We start from the raw sequence: 15,230 nt of genomic DNA on the forward strand, positions 1-15,230 counted from the left end.
GCTAGAATTAATCACAGTGAGAAACTACCTCTTCAGCAGTCTGCCAAAGTTCAGAAAACCCATGAGAAGTGCAAAATAAAAGGAAAGTGGGCTGACTTACCCTCCAAAGGAACAAATAACATTCAAACAAACACCCAAGTCTCCAAAACAGAGACATGCCCCAGTGCAAAGGAATGCAGCATCTGTTGCCACAACAGCTTCAGCTTTGGTTTTAATACACTTGTCATGAAGACTGATAGGTATCAAGGTAGAAAAGATAGTTTACTAATAATTTAAACAGACAAAAGCCATGTTGTGTTTAATTCACTAAATATTTAAGTACATCCAACATTCTCTTGACGCTTATATAAATAGCGATATTTAGGTCCTGTGATAGACAATTAGTAACTTGGCTTGTTTAGCCCTGACTCAGCACAGATCTTTTACAGGGAGAAGGCAGCCTGCAAAGGAGCTCTTTCTTTGAAGAGTTTTTTAACAACAGTTATCTCCAGGTTCAGCAAAGGAAATTATGACAAGTTGATACTGCACGTATGACATTGTTCTACTGATGAAAAAGGAAGTAATGAAATTCCAACCAATTGACAAAGAAGGACCTTTTTTTCATAAGCTGATTTACCCAGGTACATAGAAAACACACAGGTGACCTTTTATTTACAGCAAAAGGAGGCAGAAGCACCATCTGGCAGCGTTTCTGAGAACAAACACAACATTTTCAACAGACTAGGACTAAAATTGAATAAAATGGTTGCTGAGTAAGGGAAAATGCTTTAAAAGAGAAATACTTTTTTAGTCTATTGCTAATATTTTTGCTCAGGAGGGCTTTTTCCTGGCTGACCGCAGAATTAACTTGTCATCTCTGTGCTGGATCTCCAAGCCCATCCTGTGGAGGGCAGAGCTGTCTGCCAGCCCCTTCCGCTCCATCTGTGCGATCAGCACCTGGTTCTGCTCGTTCTGCTCCATCAGGTTCCGGATGGCATAAACTGCCCACTGGCTCACAACTGTTGGGCAGAGTTAAGGAGCATTTATTTACTGCAAGATGAAACATTGTTTATTTGGGTTTATTACCGTATTCACCTCTCCCAGCCCTCCCCTAATCTCTTAAAATCAGGAAAGCAGTAGAAATCAAGGGTTTGAACAAGTGAGACGTTCACAAGTGCTGACAATGAACCTGCAAATACTTGCATATGAGGCAATTTAATTTTAAAAGAGGTTTGCCCTTAAACTTCACACAAATTTACTAGGGTTTATATTAAGTAAAAAAAAAAAAACCCAAGCAAACAAAAACCCCAACCAAATAAACTGTAGGAATTAAAAAGACATAAAACCAAATTTTAAACCAAAATTACAGTCAACTGAAATGTTCCCATGATCTTCCTAGTAAGTTTAAATAAAAAATAAGTCAGTTGTTTATGATCTGAACAATTCAACTCTACACTTCCAAGCACTGGCAAACAAAATAAGCTGAATATTATGCACAGGAAAGATTACTATTATTTTCACTGCAAAAGTTGAAGAGATGTAGAAAAAGACAACTTATCCAGGTTAATATTTGAAAATAGCACAAAGAATACCAGAGACACTTAAACTTCTTTGACTTCTAATATTACCTATACTCAGTCCTTTATGCCTGGATGCTTTTACACACTTGCCAGGAGACCAGACACTATGATCACTGGCAGGGAGCTCCCGCTGATGTTTAAATGGGCACAAGCTGCAACTCATTCACCTCCCAAGGTGGTCCCTTGAGGCCAGGATTGAGGCACATGTCAGGGATGTAGACAAAGGATTTAAATTCCCAGGATTATCAGCCAGGCATCTTCCAAGTGAAGTACAGCGTTCCTTTTATGAAGTGTCAGAGATGTTGGTCCCAATTCCGCAGCTGAAAAGTTGTTATGATATAATCTTTCCCAAGTTACCCATACAGGAGCCAAGCCTTTCTGAATCCCATGAGTGGTTTGCCTGCAGGGCACCAATTATTTACTACATGTAGCTTCACATCCAGTAGAAGAATATGCATAATTTACTCATCTCCTTGACGTCTTTTGGGTTGGGGAACATCTAAGCACAGAGATAAATGTTCTTGTGGGCATTTGCCACAGGGTGACAGGAGGGGAAAACTCAGACAGAGGGGAACTTCAGACAAAACAACAGAAGAGAGGAACTGGACTTAAACAATCTTACACAACCTCAACAGAGAGAGAAGAGTTTAGATGAAAAGTAGCTTGGACATAAACATAAGGGAACAGCCCTGCACTGGCATGTGTCAGTAAATTAGCCTTTTTTGTAGCAGTTTATATTTATTTTCAAATTCAAGAAGTCCAGAACTAAAAATAAAAAATAATGAAGTATTAACTACTATGGAGCTTTTTTTCTTTCCCTGGTAGACCTCTTTAGGCTTTGTCAGGAAGCATGCTGCACACCTTCTTTATCCAAAAAAATTCCAGTGTGAGGTAATGACAGAGGAGAGAAATTAAGACCAAAACAAATTATGCATCTCATCAAAGCCTTCACAGGTGAACAAAACAGAGAATATCAGCATATTCTCTTCTATCAGTGCATCACTACTAGAATTAAGTAAAAAAGACAAGTGCCAATCTACATTTAAGTCACATAAACTTGGTATTTGCACTGAAGATTACACTTGACTATATAAAACAGTAAGTTGCCGAAGTAATAAAATCATAAATGTGCAGACTCTCAGTCATTAGTGCCAATGGTGAGAACAGATTTCAGACCAGCAAAGCATGCAAGCTGATGAATGCAGATAAACCAAGGCTGACACCCACCAGGTCTTTTCCAGGTCTGATTTAGGGCATGTCATGAGTGCCAAAAAGTAACATGAAGTTCTCTCAGTGGACTGTGAAAAACATCCTACCACCCTCCCTGGCTCAGCTCCTGGATGAGAAGCAGACTTTCCTTGTTGTGTTCCTAAAACACAGCTTCTGCATAAAATACGACACTTGCATAAAAGCATATTTGCTATAATATTAACAGCAATTTTCAGAGACTGACAGTTCTCAACACACACAAGTGCCACACAGACAAAAAAAGTACTCTCAAAACTTTTGTGTGTATTAGCCTTGAGCATGATCCTGCTACTATAGTCTCTATGTCTTCAACACAAACCCGCTGCTAAACCCCATGGCAAATGCTCTTTTCCTATTACCAGCTCCATTCATGCTTACATAATATCTAAGACATCCCCATTATCTTATGAACTCTATCACCATTGTGGCATTTATCATTACTGACTACTGTAGCTGAAGCTGCAAAATGGTTTCAATAACATTTTCACTCCTTCAGAAACCCCTTTCTGTGTGTAGGTTTTCCATTGTGACCACAGCCATGAATATTCATCATCCCCTTGTTCGCATGCTGGGGAAGGATGAGGCCTTTGGACAGCTGGGAGCAGACCCTGGCAGACTTGAGTGTCTGCAAAGATTAAAGCCAGTCCCCAGCTAATACTCACATTACCCTCTTGCTCCTCTCCAAAGACAGAGACACAGAGAGAAAATTAAACATATTCGAGAGTCTCTAATCCTACCTACACTTTCGGCACTTTATTGTATGCTCAGCTTTAGAAAGAGAGCTTCTAAAGTTGCCATAGTTACTAAAAATATGAGCATGAGCCTGTTTGTTGTGAAACTGCACCAAAGAGAAGCAACACAGCAAGCACAGCAGATCTGATTGCACAGACTCGTCTAGATTTTTCCAGCTGGGCATATTACACTCTCAAATAAATTAATATTACAGACAAGTGAAGATTATGATATTCTGCCACAGAGAAGAGGGCATACAAAAGGAAGAAAACAATTCATTTTATTTTGCAGAAGCCTCATCACTAGACTATCTGAAATTAGGGACTGAAAACAAACATTTCTGTGCATTTATAGCAACACTTTTCCAAAATCTTTCAGTACTCTGTGCTTTGGAATTCCTTTTCCAAAATGCTATTTTGATACGTACAAATAACAAAACTGAATCAACTTGCCCTGTCTTCCATACCTAAGTAACATCTTAATTCCACAATTTAAAATTTAAAATCATCCTCTGGGTCGTAACTTCAATTGTCTGGAAGAGGAGAACACAAAGAGAAAGGAAGAAAGGTGGAGAAAACTGTCCCTTAAGGATGAAAAATATTACTATGTGGGAGCCACGAAAATCTACGCCACTAAATCCTGTTTAAGTTTTGTCACTGACTGCAAAGGAACTTTTCACAATTCTCCCAGTTCTTTTCAGCTGGATTCTGCTACAAGAGGTTTCTGGAGTCAATGCAAGAGCACAGTGGCTGGGTTGTAAGCTTAATGGGGTGTGAAAATACAACGATGTCCTGCCAGGAACCGCTCACCAATACTGCTGGAGAAGAGGACACACAGACCATTTCTCAGGGAAAGTGTTCCACCTTCTCATTCTTAGTCCAATTAGAGCTAAACATTATTGACAAACCCACTGTAGCCACCAGGACCCAAAAGAATTGTTACACAAAGCAATCTGGATTCTATGGACGACAGAGAACAGAAAATATTATTAATGAGGTTGGAAGCTGATGAGGTAGATAAAAGGCAATGCACAAGCAATCTTAGAAGTATGTTGCTTGAAAAAGGCAAGTTTCAGAAGTTAATTATTATCATTAACTAATACAGGACACTGAAGGGATGACAAGGAGAATGAAATATATATATCTGTTTTCCTAAGTCCCCTTCATAGTTATTAATACTGAAGGATCTCTAAATGTAACATTCTTAGTGGAGAGTTTGATGTAGTACATAGTGCATGGACTTCTTTTTTTTTTTTTTTTTTTAAATTAGACTGTTTCCTGCACTACAGTCCTTTTCCATAACTAAATTATTACTTAGCAACTTTCTTCCTTATGAGTAATTAGTTCTTATGCAAAAAAGAGGGCATTCTTTGCCCAATCCCACTACCTCATTTAAATCCAATTTTTTATCATTTCAATACCAACTACATTATAATCAAATACAGGAAGAGATACAAAACCTTATTAAGGAAGCAAGCACTCACAGGTTGGAACCCTCACCAAATGGGCTGCTTATGTAACCCCTTTCCCAAAGACACCCAATTTTTCTATGATGCATTCTGGAACAGGACTGCATGACTAAAAAACAAAGGTAATGAAAATAAAATATTTGTACTGTACAATAATTATATTTCTTTATGGCCTTCAACAAGTAATCCAGTTATCACGAGAACCTCTGCAGACTGGAAGGAAATACTGAAGCATCACTCAGAGTCACTTCCACCTGCAGACCTGACTGCACCACACTGAAAAGACATAAATCATTTTTCTTTCCAGCCTTTAAGTCCTTTCAAGCACTTCTGTGAAATGCTTGAAAATAATTCCTCCCACCACTAAACGAGGTCTCTAGCCAACTCCCACAGCTGTTTGTCACAGTTAGGAGCTGTGATGGACCACATGTCAGGACTTTGGATCCTCACCATCAGCCAAACTGCTTACAAAGTTCTACAAGTGTCTTTCTGTCTGGGGTTTTAGTAGTTTAATGAAGTTCTAGAAGCCATAAGATCAGAGCAATTTCTTATTGCTCCTCTATATTTTATGTGACTTCTACCTGTGATTAAGACATTACCAAAAAAGTAATAACAGAAAATGTAACAAATTAAATGTTTTATCTTTATTTATTTATTTTCAAAAGCTAATTTATATTTTTAGAATTAATGCTATAGACTCTATTTATATTTGGCATTGAATTACCAGCACCAGAAAACATCAGGAATTAATCCTATACAAACTTAAAATATTTTGCTTAGAAGGTAGGAAAGAAAAATTCTAGAATATTTCAGCTGCCTTTATTTTCATTTATTCCACAGCTGTTCTTATCACCTGTGAGTGCAGTCACCACATTCTGGGTTCAAAAGCTATAAATGGACAGTACTGTTTAAGCTGGGAATGTCCTTTCCTCCCCCCTCTGTCTGACTTTGCTCTTGCAGAGCTGATGCAGCACAACCCATCCAGTCTAGAAGCCTCCAAAACACAGAGGCACCGCTGGATGCTGTCAGAGGTATTTATTCCTGATCACACATTTCAGGGATAAGATTTGTAACACTGGGGAAGTGAAAGCAGATGTTTGTGCTGCAGGCAACTCTCACCTGGCCCAAGGGATCACTCAGAGGCTTGGACCATCCAGTACCAAACAAGGCTCCATCTCCACCACAGCGTGGCAGCAAAGCTTCACTGGACAGCACGTGTGGCATGAGGAGCGTGCAGCCAGCCCCTCCACTCCTCACCTCAGCCTTCCCCGAAGGAAGCTGCTTCCACAAAATATTCCTGTAAAGACAGAAAGCTTATCCCCAAAAACCTGAACTGGGGTTTGCAGCTCGAATTCCGCCCTGCAGAACACGGCTTTGACAGAGGTTTTAAACTTCACCATCTCAGAACAGACAAATGGGCAAAACCATTTGGTTTAAAGGCACCGAAACAGCTTCAATGCTGAGGCAATATTCTCTGTAAGTCACAGCCTACAGACAACAGGAAACATCCACAGCACAAAATAACTGTACAACAGGTACTTTTTTCAGTTCTGTAGCCCTCACTATCCTCCCACACCAGTAGTGGATACTCCAGTTCCTCTTGCAGACAAACTTCTTTACAGAAGACACAGGCTTCTTTAAAATGGGACTTACACCTTCTGTATAACCAGACACATTAAACATAACACAGACACATTAAACCTCATATATGACTTTCAGTGACAATTAATCCATTTAAGTATTTATGGCCAACAAATATATTTTGAAGACCAGAATGGGCACCATCCTTCTGGCTACTTGTATTTATCTCATTAAGCAGTCTAGCCATGATGAATCCATTTCTTAAAGTGTGTCTTGTGGGACACAGGCTTCTTTAAAATGGGACTTACACCTTCTGTATAACCAGACACATTAAACATAACACAGACACATTAAACCTCATATATGACTTTCAGTGACAATTAATCCATTTAAGTATTTATGGCCAACAAATATATTTTGAAGACCAGAATGGACTACGAAACCTCTTTTGCCCAGCATTTCTGAATAAACACAGACGACCAAAGGTCAGCTCCTCTTGAAATCAAGCCTGTCAATTCTGCTCCATGCACAAGATGCTTTCATGCCTTTTCTCTGAAAAACTTCCACTGTTGAACTGGAAGATTTCACTGTGTCCCTAAATAAACTTTCCTAGTGGGTAAATATCTCACTCTTTACAGCCTGTGATTTATTTCTGGCTTAGATTTGTTTAGAATTGTTTCCAAACACAGCTTTTCAGCATAGATTAAAAAAAAATTTCCCAGATCATAACCAGCATTCGGTATTTTTTGCATAAACTAAAGAAAGAAACCAAGAGACTTATTCCAAGGTTTGCATAATTTTTGTGTCTCTTCCCTCAATTTGTTTTTCAGCATCCTTCTGGAAGGACAGGCACCAGAACTAAGTAATAAAATCTGCCAAAACTTGTCACGTGGCTGATTACAGGTACAGCAGAGTTTCCTGGCCCTGTGGCTGTGAGTAGTTCAGAAAAACAACATCTGACAATATCCAGTTGCTGTTTATCTAATGGATAATTATGAATATATATGTAATATTTACTGTGCTCCCAAAAGCAGAGTCCAAGCTCTCCAGCCTTTCACATTTTCACACCTTTTCAGCACTGTCCAGTACTGACAGTAAATGAGGCTCATTTAAGCTCCAAGGCTTCCCATTTTTAACTACATCCTCATGTCAGTGATGTCCAGCTAAATGGCAGCCTAAGTTCATTAAATGAGGTTTACTACTTCAGAAATTTGAAATTTACTGGGACATTTCTTAACTAGAGTTATATAGGAATTTTTCTCCCTAGATCATTGGTATTTCTGGAGTAACAGTTCTGAGCAGTAGTATGCACCCAGACTGCTATTAGCTTTTAATGCCTGCCAACTACACATTTAATCTATACTCTGTGTGTAGCCTTTCACGTTCTGTGGGACTTAAAACCCAAGGTCAGAACATCTTAGCATACTATGAACTTGAACAAAAAATTTGGCTCTAGCACTTCAGAGCTACTAAAGCCATAGGACATGTTTAGCTCTGTCAGGCTATTTTTATTATAATGTCTCTAATGCCAAAATTTACAGAACTTTCAAAAAAAATTAAGCCATAACCTCCAGCTTGTTTTCCTTTTCCCTAAACTCAGACTTGTAATACTAGCTTAAAACCAAGATTATGACACATTCATTTTTTGCTGCTTAGGCTGCCAATTTTTTTTTAAATTACGACTTACATTTTTAATAGAAACCCATAATTTATGAGCAACTACAAATCATCTGGTTTTAAAACAGAAAGAATCACACTCTTGATCGATCTCAAGCTAGTACTTCACAGTTAGAATACTCAGTTCTTTCAGTCCCTTCTTTTCCAATAATTCCATTTTAAGAATTCAATACTAAATCTATTAGCTATCTGTAAGAGGTACCAGAATTACCACGCTGGCATGTTAAAAAGCTTCAACTGCTGTTACCTTACTTAAAAATGCCTTGCCTTATCTTCTCTTCCCAAATACAGAAAAAAAATTGCAACATTTCATTAAATTGAAACTCATGCATCAAATTACTATTAAAACCTACCACGAACACTGTGGAGCAATGAAGCACAGGGGAATGGTAACTGCTCACAAACTGATCATCAAGCAGGCTGCAGTTCTTTTAAATTTCCTGGGACATGGAAAAAAAAGGCTCCACCTTTACACAGAAATACATTCATGTGTATTTATGTACAGAAATAAATACCTTTTCTAAAATGCTTTAAAATGGCAATTACAGGAGTCAAATAAAACTTTCAGAAATTTGGCACTACACTTAAAAACCCAATCTAACCCATGCCTGAGATGTGGTTAAGCTAATTATAATTCACCACTCTCAGACAGATGATGAGTTGAGCTGACACAATTTGGATTGAAGCTCTTTTTCTGTTTAGAAATGCTATAGATTCATCCATTTATATACATCCAACAAGGATTTTATGCCACCTTATCTTTCAGCACAGTACGTGCATATTTTATTGATTCAGGGTCTCTGAGTAACTTATGTGGCATACCTTCCCTCCTGCTGCTAATGGTCATTTCAAATGTAACTTTATGACAAATAATCATAACACTGAAGGTAAATGAAACTCCAGTTCCATGGTCACAGACACCAAATGATGCCCAGTGCGCATACAAAAATAACAACCATTAAATAAATGGGTATTTTGAAAGATGCCACTAAATTATAACCAGCTATTTGTTTAGCAAAATAGCCATTAGCCACAATCCTGTCTACAATTTCAGGGAATAGCTGCATCTCCTTGAGGAAATCTCCACACTCCAAAGGAAAGGAACAAATCCACAAGGCGAGTGGAAAGGACTGCAAATATATCTGAGTGAGGAAGGAAAGGTTAGGTTTTAAAAACCATTTGCAAATCTAAAGAACAAATTTTAACCAAAGATCTGAGGAAGTGAGAGGAAACAATTTTGAGGCTCAGGAAGGAGCTACACAGGAGAACACATTCAGCAGCTGAAGATAAAACTGTTCTAATTACAGTGATCAAAAATGGGGCAACAGAAAAATGTCAGAATAAAAATATTATTCGAAGCATTGGTCAGATGACATCCAAATATTCTTTGGAGGTATGCACAAGAAAAAATGCCAAGAAGACAGACTGAAATATGATAAGGTGGTTGTAGAAGGCATTCCATTCTCAACAATATTTCTGAACCACTCCTAGCTTTACTTAAAAAAACCAAAAATCTTTGGCTCTCAAGTTTCTAGTGCTCCATCTCAGCCCAGAGGGGAATTTTTCAAAAGTAAGTGTACAGAAAAATCAAGGAAGCTGTTTGAGCTATAAAAGCAGTGTTTTTTGGGTGTTTTTTTTTTTTTTTTTTTTTTTTTTTTTGAGGTGCTTCTGATAACTAAAGACCTGGTTTTTTTTTTCAAGAATTCAAGCCTGTCATGGATTTAAATCCACCAAGAGGATTAGAGAAGAGGACAAATATGACAATATTTGGTTTAGAAATAGAGTTATTAACTTTAATTCCTCACTTTTACATGCATGAGTTGGTGCCTACAGAGATTACTCCTCACAAGGGATTAGAAATATTAGAATGTAACATTTGAAAGGGCCTTCTCGCATTCTCTATAGCTCTGTTAGATTTCCTCCAGCTTTAAGAGTGAACCTGTACATCACATGTTTCTTCATGGTGATAGCTGGGTAGAAATGAGATACTGAAAAATAGATTCATATTCACATCTCTGCAAATTTGTGTTAGCATTTTATAAACTCTCAAGGAAATTACTAACACCACCACCCCCTCCCCCCAAACTCTGAAGTTCAATATTTTTAAAGTATTAACTGTTTCAAGTATTTCCAGTATTTTAATCATCCTGCAGGTGCTCTAAAAAAAAAAAAAAAAAAAAAAAAAAAAAAAAAAAAAAAAAAAAAAAAAAAAAAAGTATTTTAGGAATTACATAATCAGCAACCTGAAATATATAATTAGAAATTGTAATTTTGTTAAATGATAAAACACAAAGTGTGATCTGTGGTCATTTCTGGAAGACAAAAAAGGTTTAGTCCTTTAATTTCTCAGAGTATCTATTTCTGTTCTGCACACTGCATTCTTTCTGTGGTCTCAAGTATTTTTCATATGAGGAGAATGTTGCATTTGACAGGAGAAAAGTTTTCCTGGGGAACAGTGTGGGAGACAGAATTAATAATGTAACACCTCACAAGATGTCATTTTTTTTTTTTTTATTTTAAAATAAACGTTTTCTAGCAATAAATACTTGAGAATTACAGTCTTTGTACCAGAATTTAGATCTACCAAATATGCCTATGTGGTAGGTTTTTGCTTTGGTTCTCCACCTTCAACTGAGTTTTGCCCTGAGGAGTTTGCAGCATCCAGAAAAGACAATGAGTGGAGACATGGAAGCTATGTTATCACAACTCCTGGGACGTGCAGCCAGTGTTTAGCGGGATTTAAGACAAGGTTAGGTTATACAAGGAGTGCCTCCTGTGCCCTTTCCAACAGGGAACAGCACTCAGCTCCCCTCCCTTTGGAGCTTTAGAATAATCCCACTCAGGACACTTTAGGCAATACACTGAAAAATCTACTTGGAATAGAGTTTTCTTTGGTCAATTAACACTGATGCAAGAAAAGACTGGATAATCTGGTAATGCTTCTTTCAAGAGTATAAAAAATACCCTTGATAGGCAGTGACAGCAGTAGGCACTGGTAGGCAGGTGACCTTCCCAAGTACAACCAAATATAGTGTTTGGAAATAGCAGTTTGGCTGAAGCCTTTTGGGAGCCACTTCAAAAACCAGCCAGCTAAAGCCCCACCCTGAAACAACACTGAGGGATTCCCTTCTAAACCCATGCAGGGCCCTGGTCTCCCTTAGCCACTAACAAAATACAGCTAGAAAGAATTCACATCAACTTGCAGAACAGGGCAGGATTTCATCTACTGAGTAAGGTGAAAGAAATAAGCCCCTCTCAGACTGCTCTTGCTCAATGAATAACCACACTTGTACCTGTTCCAGCTTCTCGTCTGACCAGTTCTTCTCTGTACCTTAAAATTACATTCAGTCAGAGCTCAGGTTTGTGCACAAAGCAGGAATCCTCCACTCTCTCCACTCTCTTTAAAAACAATTCTCAGCACACAGGAACTGAATCGGTCTGAAGTGGAACATGGCAATACAGTGACTTCTTGGGTTCCTAGTTCCATCTATGGTGGAATCACAGAATAGAATCACAGACTGGTTTGGGTTGGAAGGGACCTTAGAGCTCACTGAGTTCCAAACCAGCTCCACCTCTAGTTCCAAACTCTTCTAATTCCATGGGCAGGGACACCTTCCGCTATCCCAGGTTGCTCCAAGCCTTGTCCAACCTGGCCTTGAACACTTCCAGGGATGGGGCAGCCACAGCTTCTCTGGGCACCCTGTGCCAGTGAGAAGAGGCAGAGCTGGCTTCCACTCAGCTGTTTTAGTTTGCCTTTGGCTCTATCAATGAAGGGTTCAGGCCAACCAATTTATGTTCTTAACCTGTGCTGGCAAGTCCCATTCTTCCACTGCTGACCTCAACCACTGCTTGTTAAACCACAGTGACACATTCAGCACTGATTGATAGAAAGGAAGACGTTTGCAGCATTCTTTGTCATCCCTGGATGACACAGAGCAACCAACAATAATGCAAAATCAATTGCCACCTACCAAAGATTGCACTCCCCTTTTTGTCTAGGTAGCCTTCAAATTTACTTGTGCAGCAAAGCAAGTGCTACTGTTAGGAGGAAAATGGTAATTCCATTTCCTGGGTTGGGAAGGCCAAGTTCTGTCCAAGTGGGCAGAACTTGACTGGGCATGAGGAGACCATTGCAGTTCTCATCAGTGGGTCCTTTGCAGTGATCATATAATAATGTGATTTGGTGTATGCTTATAAAAATACAGAATCAAATAGGTCACATCAAACTTAATGCACAGTCAGTGCCTGTAATGAGCTTCCCAAAAAAAAGGCAACCATTGCTGAAGTGATATTGTGCTGTATTTTCTCAGCAACACACATGGGATAGTCACACATGTATGAAAATGCTCAGCTCTGTGATGGCTCACTCGAAAAAGTCAACTCACTCTCCTATTTTTGCTTTTTACTGGCTCCCACTCAGTGGTGAGGCTGTTTTACAGCATGTGGCCTGTTTAAGGTTGCACTCTGTAACTTAGATAAAAATGTCTGTCAACTCCCCCAGAAGTCCTTGCTGGCATCTTGCAAAAACAAACTGCCATTGTTGTAGACCATAGCAAGTTGATTTCTTCCAGCTTTAGCCAATTTCATGAACCACAATTATACTTGCTGCTGCCATGAAGTCAAAAGTATTTTCAATCTACCTCTCAGATGACTGAATATAATAGAAGCAGTTTTGGAAGACTGAATATAATAGAAGCAGTTTTGGAAGGAGTATCTGGAAATTAACTTACTCTTTCTACATTTTCATCCATTATTCATACTAAGGGATCTGTGTATGGATATTCATATCAACGTTTTCCTTTCCATATCAAACTTTTCCTTTCAAATGCTGAAAATTCTTACTCCTAAAACACAGCTTGCTAGGTGTTTGCTCACATATATAACACACATATGTATTTATATATACATATAAATATATATCCTTACAGCAGGATACATATTCTTCATGTATGGCTGATTTCCTGGCTAACAGAAAACTGTGTTAATTAACACAGTTTATATAAAATAGATACTTATATAAGAACATTCTGATTAAATCCAGACATTCACAAAATCAATTTATTGAGACACCTATAAGAATCTCAAAAGGGTAATACTGGCAAGCAGCCTGAAAAAACAAGAATATTCCATCTTCAAAACTGCAGTTCACTTCTGACTTTCAAGTTTTACCACTAACTAACAGCTATTATATTGCAGTACTCTGGATAATATTTTTTTTTCCCCCAAAACAGTAATAAATATTTCTATGGACATCCACTGAAAAGCAAAAAAGAAGGCACATCTGTGTGTGTTATTCATGAGCACAAATGTTAGCAAGCAGTGAAAAACCCAGCAGCTTAGTTAAGGTGAACTGAAAAGTCTTCAATATTAAACAGGTCAGTTTATTTAAAGCCTCTCATAAGCACCTTTTTTTGAGTGATTAGGGTCAAAAGTATTTTGATCAGAACAGGCTGACCTCCCTGCTCATGTTTACCTTGAGGAAATGGAACCTGTGAAAGGGCAGAAATGAAGCTGGAAGGAGCAGGAAGAGCTTAGGATGAGGTAAAAGGCAAGAACAAAAGGAAGGGCTCTTGTCTGATGATAGAGCCAGTCAGAGACGAGGAAGACGATGATTCAGAGTGCAAAATAGAAAAGATTTGAATTTAGTACACCTTTTCAACACAAGTAACCTGAAAAGCAGGATTTGGAGTAAATTTTTTACTGGTATTACCCAGATAGGCATCTCCAACCCTCTCTGCTATCCTTTAGCAGGTTGAATTTATTTTTTAAGCACAGGTTACAAAGGTAAGACAGGATGTTCCCACTTTTCAGAAGCAGAACAAGAAACTGAATTTTCAAAAATAAAGATTAGCTCATACAGGAATCTCTCCTTAATCTAAAGGCAAGTAACTCTGCTTGCATTTTGAAACACCCTGTTTTCCTTTGAAACAGAAGGAGGACATAGCCAATCTATGAAAGATTTACCAGGTATAGAAAAAGTGGTATTAAACTTCTTTGAAGTTTAACTCTTAATGAACTGCTTCTCCCCAGTCTGACTCTGTTTACCCTTTGTCCTGTACTGAAAACTTAAGAGCCACAGAAAATCTGGCATTCTTCAGCATCTCTCTGTTGCATTTACATGAAAAGTTGAAGTAGCTGGAAAATTAAAATACCAATTCAAATAATTATAGAGGTACAGTAAATTTGTTTTTAACTGTCCATAATCATCTTCTTGTCTGTAACTATGAGAGTGGCGGTTTGTTTGTTTTTACTCATGAAATATCCTGAAGGAAAAAACCTGTTTGCTGGTATAAATGTAGAAGCTACAAGTCTGAGATATAATCAGACAACGTAACAGTTCTCCCAAACTCAGACTGAAAGATTAATTAAAAAATTAATTACAGCAATGCAAACATGACAGTTGAACTTTGTAAGACTACAAACTCACTGGTATTTCTATGCCCATTAAAGAACTGTTCAGGATCTCAAAGAAAGCAATTTTAAGGTAATGACAGGTTTACCAAGGAATTTAATTTAGGATAAGAGAAGACCCATTTCCTCTTTCAGTATACTTCCATATGCTACAAATAAAAAGATTTATCAAAGAATTTTTCCTCTCAAATGTAATAAAGAGCTCCTTTAACATCTACCATGGCAGTCCAGCTTCCCCTGATAAATTGCACACTTTAGGGAAATTTATTTTTTTTCCATCCAGAAAAATATCTTATTGCTTTTACCACAAAAGTTACATTTTTTGGTGAGAAATTTTGTATGTGTAATTTGAAGGCAGAACTTTTCTAGTAAAATGGAGAAAACATAATGACATCTTAACTGTAGAGCTTGGGTGATTCCAAAACAGATTCAACAAAAATGTGCATCTACCAAGACTTACAAGAAATGTAAGAAGTTATTATATCAAAAGATTCTGGGTGAAACCTTTTCCAGTCAGCTTTATCCAAGGAGAAATCCAAGTAACGCAGCCTGAA

General features: G+C 38.0%; 1 protein-coding gene across 2 annotated transcripts in view; it reads right to left on the minus strand.

Moving 5' to 3' along the window:
* Positions 1-271: 271 nt before the first annotated feature.
* ATXN10 (ataxin 10) overlaps positions 272-15,230 on the minus strand; it is a 92,634-nt gene continuing 77,675 nt past the window's right edge. For both annotated transcript variants that reach the window (XM_041486001.1, XM_041486000.1), the window contains one exon: positions 272-998. In XM_041486001.1, the coding sequence (XP_041341935.1) occupies positions 811-998 (188 nt within the window). In that variant the 3' untranslated portion in view covers positions 272-810. The remainder of the gene's footprint in view (positions 999-15,230) is intronic.

This window comes from Pyrgilauda ruficollis, unplaced genomic scaffold (genome assembly GCF_017590135.1).
Source record: "Pyrgilauda ruficollis isolate IOZ18807 unplaced genomic scaffold, ASM1759013v1 scaffold73, whole genome shotgun sequence".
Classification (NCBI taxonomy): Eukaryota; Metazoa; Chordata; class Aves; order Passeriformes; family Passeridae; genus Pyrgilauda; species Pyrgilauda ruficollis.